Source organism: Primulina tabacum, chromosome 8 (genome assembly GCF_025594145.1).
Source record: "Primulina tabacum isolate GXHZ01 chromosome 8, ASM2559414v2, whole genome shotgun sequence".
Taxonomy (NCBI): domain Eukaryota; kingdom Viridiplantae; phylum Streptophyta; class Magnoliopsida; order Lamiales; family Gesneriaceae; genus Primulina; species Primulina tabacum.
In genome coordinates, this window is record NC_134557.1 from 6,360,069 (window position 1) to 6,378,867 (window position 18,799).

Below are 18,799 nucleotides of genomic sequence, written 5' to 3' on the forward strand. Positions count from 1 at the left end.
AAACACGTAATGAAGACAATCATTATGATCATCATCACAAGGGGGAGTGTTGAAAAATATATTTAAAATGTGTGTATTGAATATTTGAATGTTGAATATTTGAATGTTGAAAATAAGAGTTGTAAATATTGAAAATTAGTGTGTGATGATGTAGGTAATGATGTATTTTATTTTTGGATTATTTGTAAAGATTTCCTATAAATAGATCTCTCATTTGTGAAGAAAATCACAATTGAGTAGAGAGAAAAATATTATAAAGTGTGTAGTTTGATAAATTTTGAGAGTTTGAGATTTTTACTTTTTACCATAAATTTTTACTTTTTCACGACACATACAAAGATTATGAAGATATATTTACTTTTAATTTCATTGTACAAATCCAAAACCTATTTCTTCGTATACACACAAAAATCGATTCACCGGTAAATTTACACAATGTCTTATTCGATAATCCACAATTTTTAAATTACAGTAATAATGTATTATAACAAATTATAAATTTAAATGAGCGAGATTAATTTTTTTAAAAAAGGGACAAAATCATCGAACGTCGCCGCCCCCGCCAAGCGACAACCTAAGCTAGTTTCCGGCCACCAGCGGCTCCGATTGCCGTACTATTAGAGGCCTAATTTTGTCTTTCCACAAATCCGAGAACAAGTTGGCATCCCCGGCTTCTTTCTTCACCTCCACAACGACCAAATTGTCGGTCAACCGGTAGACCTCCAGTTGAACTACGTAATTACCATTCTGACCCTCCAGCTCCAATCCGCAATCCTTCTTTCTCCTCAACCTCACGCCGCCGTTATCGGCGTTCACAACTTCCTCCACCTTCTCGATGACTTTCTCTGGCTGATCCTCCGTCGTCAACCGTTCCACGTACTCTGCAGGCCTATGTTTGTCGTGGAACAATCCAGAAAGATTGAGCCCGGAAGAGAAGGAAATTATGTCGAAAGCGTTCAGATCCAATAATTTCTTATCCTGCTCCTCCTTGGCTACGGTACAGAGATCCTCATTTTCGTGGCATTTGAGTTGTATGTAACCTTTTTTGAACCAAGGATCGCGCTCGATTTCGTTAATGGTGATTCTCGTATTGGGATTGGTATCCAAAAGGCGAGATAAAAACCGTTTGAGATCGGGCGACATCCATTTCGGACACCGGAACTCGCCTTTGTATATCTTTCTGTACATATTCATCAGATTTGGATCGTTGAACGGCAAAAATCCAGCTGTGAGGACAAACAAGACGACACCGCACGACCAGACGTCGATTCTAGCGCCATCGTAGCCTCTTCTTGTTAGAATCTCCGGCGCGACGTAAGCTGGGGTCCCGCAAAGAGTATGCAAAAGCCCGTCGGGTCGGACTTGTTCGGTGAGAGCGCTGAGCCCGAAATCGGACACCTTGAGATCTCCATTTTCGTCCACCAACATATTTTCAGGCTTCAAATCTCGGTGGAAAACGCCTCGCGCGTGGCAGTAACTCAGGGCGGAGATGAGCTGCTGGAAATATTTCCTGCTCAGATCCTCGCTGAATCGTCCCTTAGCCACTTTAGCAAATAATTCCCCGCCTTTAACGAATTCCAACACGAAGTAAATCTTCGTCCTGGTCGCCATAACCTCCAACAATTTGACAATATACGGGTGACGCAGCCTGCTCATAATGGAAATTTCGCGCTTAATGTTACCCATGAGATTGATGTTGTCGTTGAGCCTGCTCTTGTGAATCACTTTAACGGCGACGCTTTGGCCGCTTTGAATGTCTCTGCCATGGTAGACTTTGGCAAATGCACCGCAGCCCAGAAGTTTCCCGATCTCGTATTTGTTGAACAACGCGGTTCCCGATGCCAAAGCCGCCTCTTGGTCGGCGGGGGATCCCGGCGGGGACGGCCGGTGGAAAGCCGATACCTCCTCGATCTCTGGCATCGCTGGGCTGATCCAGAGACCGAAAAAAAAGTATACAGATATTTATGAGCTGTTGAAATTTGAGAGAGCGAATTTTACTCGAGTAAAAGAAAAGGTGTGGTTGTCTGTATTTGAAGATTGGTTGTGATTAACAGCTAGTTGAATATGAGCATGAGAATTTTGAATTTTTTTCAAAATGTGAATTTTTATCACATTTAACATATGGTCGCACGTGTTTTCAGTTCCAAAATAATAATAATTATTATTAATTATTATATCAGAGAAATCTATAATAACTAACTTTTGACGTCATAGTCTGTTTTAATAATTATATATATTTAAAAAGTGTTAAAGTTTTAAAGCAAATCGCATATAATTTAACGTATAAAGCTTTGATTTCTAAGCATTAAGTCGTAGGTTGAATTCCTAATAAAAAAATATTGTATGAGCACACATACTTTTTATTTTATTATGTTTACGCCAAATATTATTCTTTTATTCAATCACAACAAATAATCAATTTAAACCATCATTCAAAGAAAAATAGGTCTCTTGTGAGATAGTCTCACAAATCTTTATCTGTGAGACGGGTCAACCCTACCGATATACACAATAAAAAGTAATACTCTTAACATAAAAAATAATAATTTTTCATGGATGATCCAAATAAGAGATCCGTTTCAAAAAATATGACCCGTGAGACCGTCTCACACAAGTTTTTGCCTTCAAAGAATAGTAAGTAAGAGACTGTTAATATATTTTTTTAATTTCCGGTCGGATCACATCAGATCAAATATCTATATCACAAAATTGACATGTAATTTTTGTTAAAAGAAACATCAGTTTCAAGAATAAGCCTTTTTAATTGATTTCATAATCACTTTTGACGGAGACATTACTTCTAATTCTGATAGAAACCGAGTTCCCACACAACTTTTCCAAATCAACACACAAATTTCAGACGAGATATTTTTTTTAGAAATGGGCTTCGGAAATATGTGATAGGTTTCTTTTAAGCCTAAACACCCGAGTCACCGAGGGCCTATAAAATTGTTTGGATATTCGGTTTGCTAAATTAATAGAAGTATTTTTATCTGTTTTGTTTTGTTTTTCCTATGCTATTGTTAGTAGCGTCGTAAATAGAGTATATTTTATTCACACTGGGATCTATGTATGAACCCTAATTCCCTTCTTATGTCTGAACATCTCCTCTCAATGTCTTCGATCACATGTTAAAGCAAACAAATTAACCGATTTTATTTCCAACCTAAATTTTTTTTTATCAGATTCAACATTTCTGACGTTTTCTTCCCTCCTATCTTCTTTCTCTGATCCTTGACAATGATTTTTAATAATGCTTCTATTTTAAAAAATATATGTTTACTTATAACAAAAAACTAAACATGTCAAAACGGATCCATGAGGTCGGCTGACCTGCAACCTACTGTATCCCGCCATTATCTTTTTGACGAGATGATAAATTATCAACTTAACTCGTCTATTTTAAATGAAAGATTGACCTAACCAATTCGATTTGTAGTTTGACGAGTTATGGTTGGCCAAGCCACGGACCAACCCAACAAATATTTTTTAACACACATTGACATCTATAAAGAAAAGCACGCTGAAAAAAAAGATATGAATTGTTTGAGTTTACAACTTTGGGTGGTGTTTGTGAAATGTGTCGTAGAGAATTGAAATTTTTGGGTCTCAAATATCAAATAAAACTTTAATTAGTTTGTATATTTTATTTTATTAAAGAGGGAGATGCCTCCGCCAACTATCGTTTGTTTTTCTCTCTATCGCTGCCCACTTCGGATTCTTCTGCCAGCGCCAACATGTGAATGCATCACCTAAGTAAAGACGAGGGGATATATTGGTTGGTTGGTTACATTTTTTGATAACAACATCAGGCATAATTGGTAAAAAATGAAAAAACATCCAAACAAATTAGTAACTGGTAACAGGTTCATATATTCAAGTACGACTAAAATAAAATGCAATGAGATCCTTCGGTAAAACATCCAATTTGGTTGCTGGAATCGAGGCAATTGGAGTGATAACCACCAGGATGACCCGAGACAGTAAATGGAGTAGACGGGCAGGTGATTGCCTGAGATATCATCACTCCGGACTATAGAAGCCCGGGATCTCAGACAAGCTCTCGGGTGATGGTTTTCTACCCGAACTACCTCGACAGTAGCACCATACTCGAGTGTACTAGTATGAGATATCTTATATTTGATAATCATTACTATCAGAATTACATGTGTTTAGCATGCCACAAAAGTTGTTAGAAAGTAAGGTATGGACATCCATCTTTCTTTAATTAGTAAGTGGGCACTGAAAACAAGGCAATTATATATTTCTTTTGTATAAATAGTAGGTTTGTTTCGCATTCAGATGGGGATTATTCGCATATTCACGCATTCACATATACTCGTACACACACATATATACTAGTTTTCTTCATTTGCTGATTTAATAGTCGGAGTGATCATGCTGGACACTCCTTCGGCGCCCATTCACGTGCTCATTTTCTTGTTTGCAGGATATAATGCAGCTGTATCACCAAGATATATTCTCATACCAGGATATATTTTATTGTTCGTTTTTCCCTCGACAAAACTCTTACTAGATTCGGTGGATTTTCCCGACCCAACTCACCCAATTCACCCGGATTACATAATGTAACTTGATCAACTTCTGCCTATGTATCCATTGACACGAAACTATACCAAATATAAGTATTTAATTAACTAAATTAAACCAATTATGCGCAAAGTGGGTTCACTGCCTATAGACAAACAATTACATGCCTGCCAAGTGAATATAGCAAGTAGTAAGCTTAAAAATTGACTATGGCATGTACAGTTTGTTGCGGCATTTGCACCTCCAAGCTTCGGGGTAGTACTCTGTAGTCTCCGGTGGAACCGTGACGCGAACGGGCTTGCACGGTACGCATCGACTACATTTTGAAGTGCAACGAGGGGGCGATGATCCTGGGCCACTTAGGAGTCTTCTTGCTCCTATGATGTCTATTCTGGTCGTGTTGACGAACTTCCAGATCTTGTTTCTATCGTAACTCTGTAATGATTCGAAGATTCGCATTGAAAATCTGAACGAAATGAATGAATAGTATAAAAAGAGAGCTATGGAAACTTGTTATTGTATTTTGAATCAAAAAAACCTTTTATTCTAGGAAATACAAACAAACACAATTTAAAATTCCTTAATTAATATACCATCAAAATTACATAAATGAAACCAAATGCTTTGGGGATTTCCGAGGTTTCAAACATTTTATCTTTTTCTTGCCAGAACACGAACAATAAATTATCACACTTTCTACAACTGATTTTTTTTTTTTTAAAAAAAGATAAAATTCAATTTCCAGTAGAGGATCCACTGTGCTCAAAATCCAATCAAACACATGACTTGCTAAATTGCGCTTCTCCCACACGTGCTGGGATTCTGAAAATCTAAATGGGCCCTAAATCGACCAAAAAATTCGACTGGGCCTTAATATTCCAATCCACTATGCAATAACCTGTAATGTTTGGAACCAATTCTCGAGTTGGAGATCGATTACAACGATCTCTTCAACAACTCAAAATATATATGTATATATATATATGTATATATATAGATATATATCATATATGTATATACATGGTCTAACCTGTTGCAAGTAATCCTCATTAGCTTTAAGAGACAACACCATCCTCTTGTATTCTGCAAATGAAAGGATCCAAAAATAAGACAATCAGATAACCAAGTTGATTCAAGAAAATGCAAGTTCCATGCCAATTATTTTGGGTTCCGTAGATTGGTTTGATGAAATATCTTCTTTATCAATAAAGTATAGAGAATGGGTTTGTTTTTATTTTGAAACTCACCCGAAGAAGAATATGAGGAGATTATATTTGTCCTTCCATAAATGCAGAAGCCGAAGAAGCAGAAAATCCCGACAGCATAAACTACAACAAGTGGTGTCTGTGTCTTCCATTTCTTGAACCCATTTGATCTGTTTGTGTTTATGCACATTAGCAAGTGCGCCATTTACAACAAGAAACTATGGCAAGAATTATACTATATAAAACGCGAAAAAAATCGGAGCAAAGATGACGTCTCGCTGGGTTCCGACATCTGATCATATATACCCCATGCAACAGTAAACTTTATAAGTAATGGTGGGATTGTGTGTGTAAATGTTTGGAGCTAGCTAGCTAGGATTGTTGAATTTAAATGGTTTACAAGGATCGAAATGAAGACGGAACAACTTATTTGTGAAAGGATCGATGTATATATACGACCAAGTTCAAGTTGAACTTGCCTTGTTGGATTAGTAGGTCTATTGTGAGACATTTTCACAAATATTTAAGTATGAGACTAGTCAATCTTATCTATATTTACAATAAAAAGTAATTATTATTATATAATTGGCCAAGAACTTCGTACATTAATATTGGGGATGGAATGGGAGATTGGGGGTCGATTCCTGGGCTATGCTATGTTTGGAGGTGAGATTTGCGCTGCAGACTTTTTCTACAATTCCCAAACAGAGTAAAACCACCAACTATTCTCCTCTCCTTTTTCCATGTGTGGGTGTCCCAACACTTTCATTATTATTTCACTTTTTACATTGTTTTACGATAAACGGAAAATTTCATGTTATTCTTACGGTATTATCCTAAAAATGCATATGAAAGTAGATATTTCACCTCACATGTAAGGATCGCTGAAAAAAGTGTGATCTTCGAATATATTGATAAATATCCACCAGTAAATACACTCGCGAATAACATCTCATTTACTAAAACGTTAATTCTTTCAAATTCCTAGACCCCAATATTGGGATTTGAATGAAACTCCAATTTCTATGTAACTTAACATAAGATTTTGTGAAATAAATTAAATAAATATTGGCACCTAAATAGAAAAGTCCATTCCCCCTTTCCCATCCATCACTTCGTTGGATTCCAAAGGCAAAGAGAAGCGGACAAGACATTTAAAACTAAGGATACAAAACCTATTTCATATGTTTTTTTTTTATGCACCAAATTATGAGAGGTTTTAATTATATTTCCTGTGCTTCCACAGTACATATATGCTTGCAAAGGAAACTTCGTCCAAACCATTTTCATTGCTTTACATGACATGTACCTCGTACGTTTGAGCCATTACAACATGATACCTACTCATATAAAACATCTATATATTATTGTAATGACCCATTTTCTCTTTGGAATAAAGGATATATGGTTTAAATATGATTTATTTAAGACTTTATCATGCATGTTATTTCCGTTAGCTTAGGTGGCTCGGGTAAAGACGCTACAATTATTGGAGGAGATAAAATAAATATCGTAATTAACTCTAACAATTATTTGCATTAAAAAATTCGATGTATGTGGCTTAAATATTATTTAAGCTTATCAAGTATAAGTGGAGAGGTCTATTTTATGTTAGTATTTTATCGAGTTCAAATTGCAATCACATGACATGTTGAGTGTCATGTCGTACGAAGAATTATTAGAATAGAAACTGAAGAGTTTATATATATATACTTTGGCTGCATACACGAACCACATCGAGGAGAGCATGAATGGCAGTATACACGAACCACATCTAACATCGACTCATCTGTATCCATTTCTTTTGTAAGACATGCGCGCGAGGCGTGGAGTAATCGACCGCGAGTCATCTAATAGGACGAAATGATACGAGAATGATAATATATGACTAATAAATTGAAAGATACGAATAACATAATCATTTTTTAACGAAAACTCAAATGTAAATGAAACAAGAACGTAAAGTCTTATCGTTCGTATCAAACGATGGTTTGTTGAAATGGTAGGTTAGGAATCCTTATTTAAACGTTTGAAAGTATGAATCCTTTTCGAGAACATATAATTATGATAGCACAAATTATGTGATTATTTTATATTGAAAATCTTTGAATTGTATACATTATTTTTATAAAAGGAGAATTCTAGAAGTGCAAGGGGGGCCGTTTGGAGAATATTTGATTAATGCATAGTCGTACAAGTCCACACGAGTGGCAAGAACCTCACTTCCATTATTATTCTACATGACTTGAATTTATTCTAACACTGTCATTTTCAATAATGCATTATTATTTTTTATTACAAATGGGAGGGGACTCGAAACTTAACCAACCTAATTCGTGTTAACGCCCGGTCCAGATTAATGCATTATTTCATGCATACTTTTCTAAAGAGAATTATTCATTTCATTTCATATTGCTTATAGGTGGAACACTTCTTACCTTCCCTTTTAGCGCTTTTTTCGTCCCAGACAAAAAGCCATTAAGAAAACATATTCTTCCTTCTTAACGGTGGCTTCATAACTAGTCAGCATATTGACCAATTTTTCAAGGCTGGCAAGTGTGTGCAAAATTCGACGAAAATCAAGCCAGATCAATGAAAATTATGACAATGTATTTTTCTTACAATATTAATTAAATTACATATTTTAAAATTGATGTATTTTATGTCAGATGTGTGTTGTCAAAAAAAATTTAAAAGTAAGTGGTGATCTCAATATTCTAAAATCAACTTGTAAATCATCGTTTTGCACCAAATATTCATGATTCGCTTATAGGTTTGGGGTCAGGTCGTCTCCCTGGCCAGTTTTGAGGTATATGCAAGTTTCTTCTCCATAATTAACTCACCCATTTTCTTATGGTTATGCACCTTATAATCATGTTGGGTGCAATAATTGTCCTTGTTTGGTAGAGCGATCGAACCATGGTACTTGAGCTGTTGTGCGGTTTGAAAGATTTGAGTTGCACCATTACTACTAGCTATAGCTTTCGGTAAAGCTGACAAGCGCTTGGTCCTACAATTGGTATCAGAGCTAAGGTCACGAATTCGATTCACATTGATTCCAAGGAGTGCAATTATATTGCTGGGAGGGAGATTGTTGGGTGCATTAATAATTGTCCTTGCTTGGTAGAGCGATCGAACCGTAGTGCTTGAGCTGTTGTGCGGTTTAAAAGATTTGAAGTTACACCATTACTACTAGCTATAGTTTTTGGTAAAGCGGCAAGCGCTAAGTCCTACAAATCATTTATATTAATATGAAACTGAGAACTATATTGTATTTTCTTTAATTTTCAAGAATTTGTTATTTAATCCCTATTTCAACTAATTAATAATTTATTTACTATTTCTGGTCATCAATTAAAAAGTATATAAAACCATGATAAGTTTGTGAAACATGATCTATATCTGAAGTTTAGAAATCACGCACACACATGACTGCATATCTTAATTAAATAGGCACATAAAAGTTGATACTATTAAACATTTAATTAAATATATTGTATTCCTTCATTGCTAAAGTAAGAAACGCCATAAAAAAAAAACCTATATGTTTTGCATCAAATGCTCACCGTTTATAAGAAAAATAATAATTTGTAGTAATAGTGTAACTCAAATCTTTTAAATCATACAATAATTCATACAACACATGTGGATCGCTCCAACCACGGATTGAGAGTATAGAGACATGAGGGAGCTGAGTTGAATATGGACCAAAAATTAATGAACATTTTCAAATTCTTCATATGTTTTTTTGTTTAATATTGTTTAACGTTGAGTACTCGGAATGACATGTAATTATTTAGTTAAAAATTGAACAGAATCACATATATAAATATATTCCAGTATCAAGTATCATGATTATTACGTCAGCAGAGATAAACTGTGGGAGGGATACGTGAAGAAGGATGAAAGAATATCAAATCGGGAATCTTGGACAATGACAATACATTGAAAATGGAATTTGTAATAACTCTGTTGATTCACATGGAAACACGAATAGGTGTCAAAATTTTGAGGTTCGATGGATGTTGCCTTAACCAAATAATCAAGAGTAGGTCTCTTATGAGACGGTCTCACGAATCTTTATTTGTAAGACGGGTCAACCTTAATGATATTCACAATAAAAAGTAATACTCTTGGCATAAAAAATAATATTTTTTCATAAATGACCAAATAAGATATCTGTCTCACAAAATACGACCCGTGAGACCGTCTCACACAAGTTATTGCCAATAACCAGACCATGTTATAAATTAGACCTACTGATGAATTTAAAAAAAAAAAATGACTCACGAGTTTGGAGTTATATTTCTATACAATGAGTTATTAATTAAAAGAAACAAAATAAATTAACCTACTTTTATTTCTTTAATTTATTTTTAAAAAGTTATATATATATATCATTCACCCAGGAAAATGTCAGAATTCAGAAATACAAATATTTTATGAACTATTATTACAATAAAAGAATAAATGTTATAGAAATTAGTAGTTGATAGAAAACAAGATTGCCGAATTATAAAGCCGTGGTTAAAGAGATGGAGGATTTGGAGGCCCTTCTTGCGTGGTTATGTTACTTGATAGTGTTAAGATTGAAATTTGGACCTAACTCAACTCCAAAAGTTAGCTCAAGGGGGAGGATTGTCCAAGCTCATATATACACAACTTCAAGGTTATTTATCCAATCGATGTTGGACAATTAACACACCCCTCTCACGCCCAGGAATGAACATCTGGAGCGTGGAGTTTACAAATAACCCAATTATGGGCAGAACGGGTGGCCTAACTATAGGCAGTCCAACACATAACGGTGGAACCCGGGCTCTGATATCATGTTAAAATTGAAACTTAGACCTAACTCAACCCCAAAAGCTAGCTCAAGGGGGGAGGATTGTCCAAGCCCATATATACAACTCCAAGGTTATTTATCCAATCGATGTGGGACAATTAACATGTTATGAATGGAACTTGGACATAACTCAACCCCAAAAGCTAGCTCAAGGGGGGAAGATTGTCCAAACCCATATATACAACTCTCAGGTTATTTATCCAACCGACGTGAGACAATTAACAGTTAGCGATACCATTTTGTACATTGATAATATTAATAAGTTATGGTAGCAATATACAATCGTGTTTAATAATGTTTACGTTAGAGTTTTTTCTGAAGAAAGATTGATAAACAAGAAGAAGGGAAACATAAATTAGAAATTTTACTAGCAAATATTGCTAGCAATGTACAACATTGGATAGTTAATTATAACGATAAGGAATATACAATAAATATTGACTTTACAACCTTAAATGATATAATCGGTCTTTTGCGAGATTGTCTCGTTGATCTTTATTTTTGAAACGGGTCAAACATGCTCATATTTACAATAAAAATTAATACTTTTTCACAGGTGAACTAAATAGAAAAATGTCTCACAAAATTAACATATGAGATCGTCTCACAAGAGTTTTTGTGAAAATGATATTAATGCTAATGTTTTAAAGAAATCCAACTAAATTGAGTTTTTATTTGATGAAACGAGAAATAAAATGAATGATATAAAAGATTCAATTATAATCTAACAAAAAATTAATACGTTATACTTAAATTTATAGTATTTATGCATTAATTATGTACTCTATTTAGTTGTTTGAGATGACTGAGATTATAGTCTAAAGTACCTTTTGAAGATTAAACTCGCATTAACCCAACTTAAGCTTAACAAGCTTTATGTGGCGTCCGAAAATTGTCCACCGAGGCTGGGTGATTTTATTATTTAATTGGTTATCTAATGTGAAAAAGAATTCTTTATTTTTATTTTTGAAAGTTTCGGCCACTTCATTTTAGGGAAGGAAAATGCAAGATATTATTTTTAAACAATAGAACTCAACTTGAAAATATAAGGTTTAACTTTCAGCATCTTAATTTTTATTAAATATGAAATCAACTTTTAAAAATTGTTTAGCACTTTTAAAACCAACTTTCGCATTTGATTTTCTGAAAAATAAAGGTCACCTTCTCCCTTTCTCCAACTCATTTTGACGACAAAATTCAAGAGAAAAGAGAGAGGAAGAGTCACTGCTAGGGTTCTAAGGAAAAGCCGAAATTTTAGGATCAAAACCTCGTTCTTGAACGATTTCACGCGTTGCTCGAGGTATAACAAGGCAAGTCGATTCTTAGCATGACGTATCGTGAAATCATATTAAGCTTTTATTTATTATGTTATTATTGAAGATTATGTATGATTGTGTTGAATGTTTCATGGAGTTCTTGAGAATTTATGGTGTACTCATATACTCATATGGAGGTGGTCTACGGTCTACCCAACTAGGATTCGGTTGTGCATGAAGGAGTATTACACGTGCGTAGTGTGCGTTGGTGAGGGTGCGAAGGCATGCTGCGTGGTGTTCGAAGATGGGATTGCGTGCGTTGATGTACGAGCAAGGAATGGATGTCTCTGTCGTGACTTCCCGTGCTTGGGCGTGCAATGCCCGTACGTGCAGCATGTGTGTGGTGGCTCGTGCTCGATCCCGGGCCGTGCCGCCAGTCGCGAGTCTTATTTAAACACCGAATGTGCTGCATGCTTCAAAAAATATTTAGTCGCGGGTGAGGAAGACTGACGTTTTACAGGCTGAGAGGAAAGAAGCTATGGGGTGGAGAGAGCACTGTCAGCGAAATTGCTAATAACAGAATAATGGAAAAAAACTCGTAAAGATAAAACAATAAACGAAATAAGTACATTGTTAAAAGTATGAGTATTACTAATAACAGAATTATGGAAGAAAACTCGTAAAGATTAATCAGTAAATGGAATAAACATATTGTTAAAATTATGACAAGAGAGTAAATGGAATAAATATATATATTGTTAATTAGAAAGAAACTCGCAAAGACAAGCAAGTAAATAAATTATTTTTATGCTGAAGTTTTATATTTTTGATTTGTTGGTCAAACCTTGTGGATGCGTTGAGGTTTATTAATTGTTTCGAGTGGTGATCGATGAGACATTTACTTTATATTGATTAAGGCGTTATTTTTATAAAGTGCTGAAATTTTTGGTGGTTTCGGCTAGCTTGAATTCGGCCAGTTTCAGCCATTTTCTAAATAATCCCCGCGTTGTTTTCATGAAAAATTACGGACTTTATACTTGAAGTGTCACTCTCACGCTTCAACATGCTTCACACTTTTTAGAATCTTGCCTACGAGAGAGTGTCTTGTGTGTTAAAAAGATAGATTAATGTGCGATGATTGCAATTTTTTCAAATTAATGGCAAACATCTTTTCCCAAAACCTTGAAATGCACCACTAAAAACAGGCTGTACACGTGCAAGATTTTAGTCGATTTAAGATTTACAAAATTAACTACAAATTGTACAGTACATGAAGCACTAAACTTAAAATTGAGTAGCTAAACTTTTATACTTTGCTATGTATATGCAAAAATCCATATTTTTTTTCCTAAAAAGAAACGTTAATTATCCTATTTATATCTTGTGATCGAAGAATATATATAATGAGTCCATGATGCAAGTACAACATAAAAAATTCAATACAAAAATTTTATTTATCAAAATCTTGTGATAAATTCAATATAAAATCTTGTGAGATAATAACAAAATTTTACGATATAATTGTTGTAAATATCAATATACGATAAATTTTTGTACATTTAACATTATTCATGTATAACACGATAGAAAAATGTTTGTGAAAAGGCAGACCAGGAATCATATGAATGAGCTAGCACGCGAATAATTACACTTAATCATCAACATTTTAGACACTCGAAAAAGATCAGTGGAGTGTGCAATCATTTTCTCAATCGCAAAATAATGGAAAAATCTTAGACATATGGGCCTTAGTTTTTAGCAATATAAAGTCGAAATCTATTGTAAGAGCATCTCCAACCCCAACTCGATCATAAAGTAAGTAAAATGATCACTTTAATGATCGTATATATCCGAGAATACCAAATGTGCATATTATATGTATTATTCAGCGATCGATCAATTTATTCAGCGTGAAACATTTGATTTTCAATTTATAAATTATGGCTTTGAGTTGCACAATTGCATATGAAGGGAAATTAAAAATTGCGATTTTGGTCTATCTATGTTTGTTTCTTTGTAATTTTGATATGCTACAATATCAAATCTTGTCATCAATTTTATATCTTTCTTATTATTACAATTTTAGTCATTTTTATCATGAATGTTGATTTGACATTACACACGTCAACGTAGTGTCACGTCGCACCCTTTTTTTGCACTAGCGACAGCTGCGCACCTTTGATATAAATTCTTGAAATTATTCATAATTTTCTTTTTAAAAAAAAAAAAGAAAAAGAAGAGAGAAGAGAATAGATACACATCTAAATAATATTGTAATTCAACCCAAGAAAACGGGGCTCCATTGCCCTGGACAGATACATGTTCAGACCTTAATAGCTTGTGGTTGTGGTTAGAAAAGGAAAGGCCAAAAGCAATCTTGGCCTCTTGTTACGTTAGCCTGCATCCATTTGCTGTCAATGGGGTTTCGGCTGTTTTACTTTCTACTCTTTTTTTCATTATTTAGCTTTCATGCAGGCTAAATATATGTTTAGGTATCTCTTACTCAAACTCGACTCATGCAAAACAAAACTATCTAAACCCTTACCATGGTTAACATTTAACAGGATCTGGACTCTTGTGATTGTTCCGGTGGCCACCGTTGTCGCGATCGATCCTTATATTGTACTCAAATAAAGCTAGTATGATATTATATATAAATACAATCATTAATTGTATTATATTTGGTTTATTTTGGCCAAATTTATGCTGCTCCACATTGACGTGGTATATATATCATGAGGATGAAGTTAACCAGGTGCAACAACAGGCCAGGTAACCATGGTTAAACATTTGCATCTATTTCGTATGCTCGTGTATATATAAAGCTTCCCCTGGTCTGCTCGTGTTATATTCTTCCATCATTTTCGTGATCACTGAGTTTATTAAACCACAAACCCGGAGAGTGTTTTTCTATGAGAAATCACAAGTTCAGATTGGCAGATATGATGCCAAATGCCTGGTTTTACAAGCTGAGAGACATGAACAAGACCAGAAATCAAATCCCCCTTTTCATACCATCAAGAAAAAGATTCCTCCCCCAACTCAAATCCCAACAAATTCCTACAAATACACCCCAGCATCAGTCTCACTGGACACACTTTACAATTTAACAAAAATTGATGATTCTCCAACAAAATCGTCTAAGAAGAAACCCAAGAGAAAGAGCATCTACCGGTCATCTCCTAAGCAAATAATCCCTTCTGGTTCAGATTATTTCAATTGTATTTTGGAGCCTGAAACGGTTGTTCAAGTTCACGCCTGTTTTCAAGATGCATTTCTAGAATCTCCCTCTTCAGAATTCGAGTGCGTCGATTATTTCGATCACTTCTCCTATGATCAATCATTCGACGACAAGCTCGACTCCTACTCGATCATCTTCAGCAGGGAAGAAACGTCCACAAGAATCGAAAAGGTGGTGGAATTCGATATGATATCAGAGCCAAAACTCCCTCGAATCCTGACTAAGCCCACAAGACAGATCACCCCAGCAGCATCACCCAACTCCAAGAACAAGATCAATTCATCTGTCGATTCCCCAACTGAAAATTTCAGCGTCCAGCCAAAGAAAACAAAAACAAAAACAAACCGCCCCGGCACCCGAAAATCAGTCTCGCGATCCAGGAGACTGAAGATCAAGAACCGGAAAATCGAAACCTGTGGGGCGACAAAGAGCTTCAATGACGAAAAGAAGGCCTACAACTGTTTTTATTCTGAGAGCTTTGCGATGGTTAAGGCATCATTCGATCCTGAAAAAGATTTCAGGGATTCAATGAAGGAGATGATCGTGGAGAACAACATCCGGACTTCGAGGGAACTTGAAGAGCTTCTTGCTTGTTACCTGTCGTTGAATTCGAGCCAGTATCATGATCTCATCATCAAGGCCTTCGAGCAAATCTGGTTCACCATGCCCATATCTAGTTAAACATCAGTATCAATATTTTTTAATGTATTTTGTTTATCAATTTGTGTAGTTTTAGAATTCATGGTAGATAATCATATGAAAATCAACTGTGTTTCAGTACATTGATATTAAAAAAAAAGTTCTCGACAGTTGAGTATTATATTAATGTTAGGATACAACTATTTTCGGCCACCTCTTAAATTTGCCTAGAAATGAAATTATCTTTTAACACGATACTATAGTAGATGCCACAGCTTCGGCACAAAAAAATTTACACTCCATTTCAATTATCTTGCATCAAACAAAGGTATTTATATAGGCTAGATTCGTGATTTTTTACTTACAAGTAAAAAAGCGTTTGTGAGATTAACATATATTTTTTTTATATATATTATCAACACAAAAATTCCTAAGAAACACTCTCATAAGTCAATTTTGTGATATGGATTTCTGATTCGATCCAATCGACTTATGAAAAAATATTTTTACTGCAAATATATATTTGGTCGATCTATCCCATAAATATAATTTTGTGAAATCGTCTCACAAGAGACTTAGTTTTTTTATCAATTCAAAGTTTCCGAAAAATGGATTGTATATATATATATATATATATATATATATATATATATATATAATTTTGTTTTGTTCATCACCAATCGTGTCCACCTTTGTGTCATTTTTTGATGTGACACTTACCTAGTAGACATATAAATTTTGATATAATTCATCATGTCCAATAGATATGTACTATCACGCTGTGGATATTGGTAAATATGATATGATATATATATATTGAATTACCGCTAATAATTCACACCAGGAGTGTGTGGTGCAAACTTTTCGTTTTCTCTTTCAATTTATTTAATGCTCATCACCTTTTCCGTTCTCTTTTTTTCTTCTTTCCGTTGTACATTGAATTTAAACATATTTTTGGAATCCTATGGAGCACGTAAGGCATATATAGAATCTCTTTTGATATGATCGATTGGATGAAAAATATTGAGCTACAACGAATTCTTGAAATATTAAACATCGAAAAATTAAATCGAGTTTGAAATAAATTTTGAAAATAATATCTTGTATGAAATATTTTGAAAATCATTTAAAAGATATGCAAGTTGAATGTGTAAAAGCGTTTTTTGTTGAATGATTTTATGAAACACTTGATATATAATGTTTTGGATAGTTGTGAACACATAAAATATTTCAACAATTCATCTTAAAAATAGTAGCAATAATTAAATACAATAAATAAATAGACACAAATTTGTTTATAGATATTCAGATATTAACAACACTTACGTCACATATTTTACCACCTAGGAAAGATTCAATTGAAAACTTTGATTTATATAATTCTTTGTACAAAATCATTTCAACTTAGGACTTATTTGTTACCTAATTGAAACTCTTAGCACATTCGATATCTGCATAATATTTAATATCTCTTATATTAAGACTACAAACACAATTTTTAATGTCTTCAAGTGAAGACTCGATCATATAAACTTGAAAACTCAACTCTCATATATATGTGCAAGTGTGTGAAGAATTTTATAGTTTATGTATATATTAAATGTATCTCACACTTGAGTTTGCTCTCAGTCTAGCTAATTTCTCATGTACGTTGCTCATGTTTTGAATCCCTTTCTAAAGCTTGTATTTGCTCTTCAGTATGTTGTACTTATGACTTCCAAGAATGATATAGACTTTAGATATAAGAATATAACTACTTGGAAAAGTTGTATATATATTCTGACATTACAATAGTCAAATTCGTATTTCTGGCCATTTTGTGAAATTGGGTTGTTGATGGTCTGATGTGATCTGATATGCCATCAAATCAGCTTGGTCTTATCTGGTCCTATCTATTTGCTCTGACTTGACCGTGAACCAAATCAAGATATGATCAAGTCGAGTTGTTATGTTCTTTTGATTATAACTCTTGATTAATCGATTTCTGGACAAAGAGATAAATATGATATTTGTAGCTCTTCTCTTGAATTTTCATATAATTAAGAATAACTCAATTCAAAATTTGTATGAAAGAAATATGCTCGACAGATCAGACTGCTGGTAATCTGGAACTTGTTCTATATTCAGTGCAGAACTAGCAACTTCATCGTGGTGTATCAAATTCTTCTCATCCGATTAAGACTTTGACTTGTGAAGATGATTTGTGGATCATTTGCTTATCTTCATAGCACATATTGAATCGCCCCATTTGAATAATCGAGTTGAGAGATATGACCAATATATCAGAACTGGTCAGACTGAGCTGATTGTTGTTTGTTTCCGTTTCCATCAGTTTGATTTTGTGACTAATATTTCACTTAGATAACATCCGAACTAACTGAGCTATCATGGAATATGATTTGTGTAAAATTGAGATTTCTATTCAGTCGTTTTGACTACTTGTCATTTGCATTGCCGAGTTATAGGATATCATCAAAAGACTGTAGGTCGTCAGATTTTCAGCTTGGTTGATTTCGAGTTTCAGCTTCCAACTTGAGATGACAACTTCACAATTGAATAAATATGTTAAAAACACAATAACAAGTTTTATCATCATCAAAATCAAGATTACTAGTGTTTCTCAACACAACACCTTCACAAATCTCAAGTATGAAATTTATTAGATGTAAACAAATACTGCATGTTTTTAAGTTTTGAGTATTATAACAATAAAAATCAAGAGGTTCTCAGTCCCCTTTACGTATAATCGACATCTTCAGTTGTCACCCATAGTTAAATATTTTGGGCAATGATAATATTTGTCATCGTAATTTCAATCGATTGTTACGGTGTTTAGTAAACCAATTAACCAAATCATCCATTCTCTTTTTTAAAAAAATTTTTATTTTCATCAAAATAAGTAAATGAAAGAGCGTAAATTCAAAAATATGACCATCTATCACTATACTTAAATCGCTTAAACACACACACACACACAAGATCAAATTTTCTCTGGATCTTGTTGTCTTCTAATTGATCTCTAGTGTTGTATTTTCAAAAGATTTAATTATTTAGGTGTCCT

At 34.1% G+C, this 18,799-nt stretch overlaps 3 protein-coding genes across 4 annotated transcripts; 1 reads left to right on the top strand and 2 right to left on the bottom strand.

Moving 5' to 3' along the window:
• Positions 1 to 330: 330 nt before the first annotated feature.
• LOC142553388 (CBL-interacting serine/threonine-protein kinase 11-like) lies at positions 331 to 2,017 on the bottom strand. Its single transcript, XM_075663599.1, has one exon. It carries the CDS (start codon positions 1,918 to 1,920, stop codon positions 580 to 582), a length of 1,341 nt encoding a protein of 446 aa, XP_075519714.1. The 5' UTR covers positions 1,921 to 2,017; the 3' UTR covers positions 331 to 579.
• A 2,615-nt stretch (positions 2,018 to 4,632) lies between these two features.
• LOC142554475 (EPIDERMAL PATTERNING FACTOR-like protein 6) lies at positions 4,633 to 6,174 on the bottom strand. 2 transcript variants are annotated; one of them, XM_075665144.1, is made up of 4 exons: positions 6,063 to 6,174; positions 5,799 to 5,926; positions 5,582 to 5,634; positions 4,633 to 4,986 (listed from the first exon to the last, which is right to left on the bottom strand). In XM_075665144.1, the coding sequence occupies exons 1-4, from the start codon at positions 6,065 to 6,067 to the stop codon at positions 4,759 to 4,761; spliced, it is 414 nt and encodes a 137-aa protein (XP_075521259.1). In that variant the 5' UTR covers positions 6,068 to 6,174; the 3' UTR covers positions 4,633 to 4,758. The 2 variants fall into 2 exon arrangements, with proteins under 2 accessions (XP_075521259.1, XP_075521258.1); XM_075665143.1 differs by having other exon boundaries at positions 5,799 to 6,161.
• An 8,490-nt stretch (positions 6,175 to 14,664) lies between these two features.
• Positions 14,665 to 15,879, top strand: LOC142554476 (transcription repressor OFP3-like). Its single transcript, XM_075665145.1, has 2 exons — positions 14,665 to 14,839; positions 14,872 to 15,879. Exons 1-2 carry the CDS (start codon positions 14,771 to 14,773, stop codon positions 15,778 to 15,780), a joined length of 978 nt encoding a protein of 325 aa, XP_075521260.1. The 5' UTR covers positions 14,665 to 14,770; the 3' UTR covers positions 15,781 to 15,879.
• Positions 15,880 to 18,799: the final 2,920 nt, after the last annotated feature.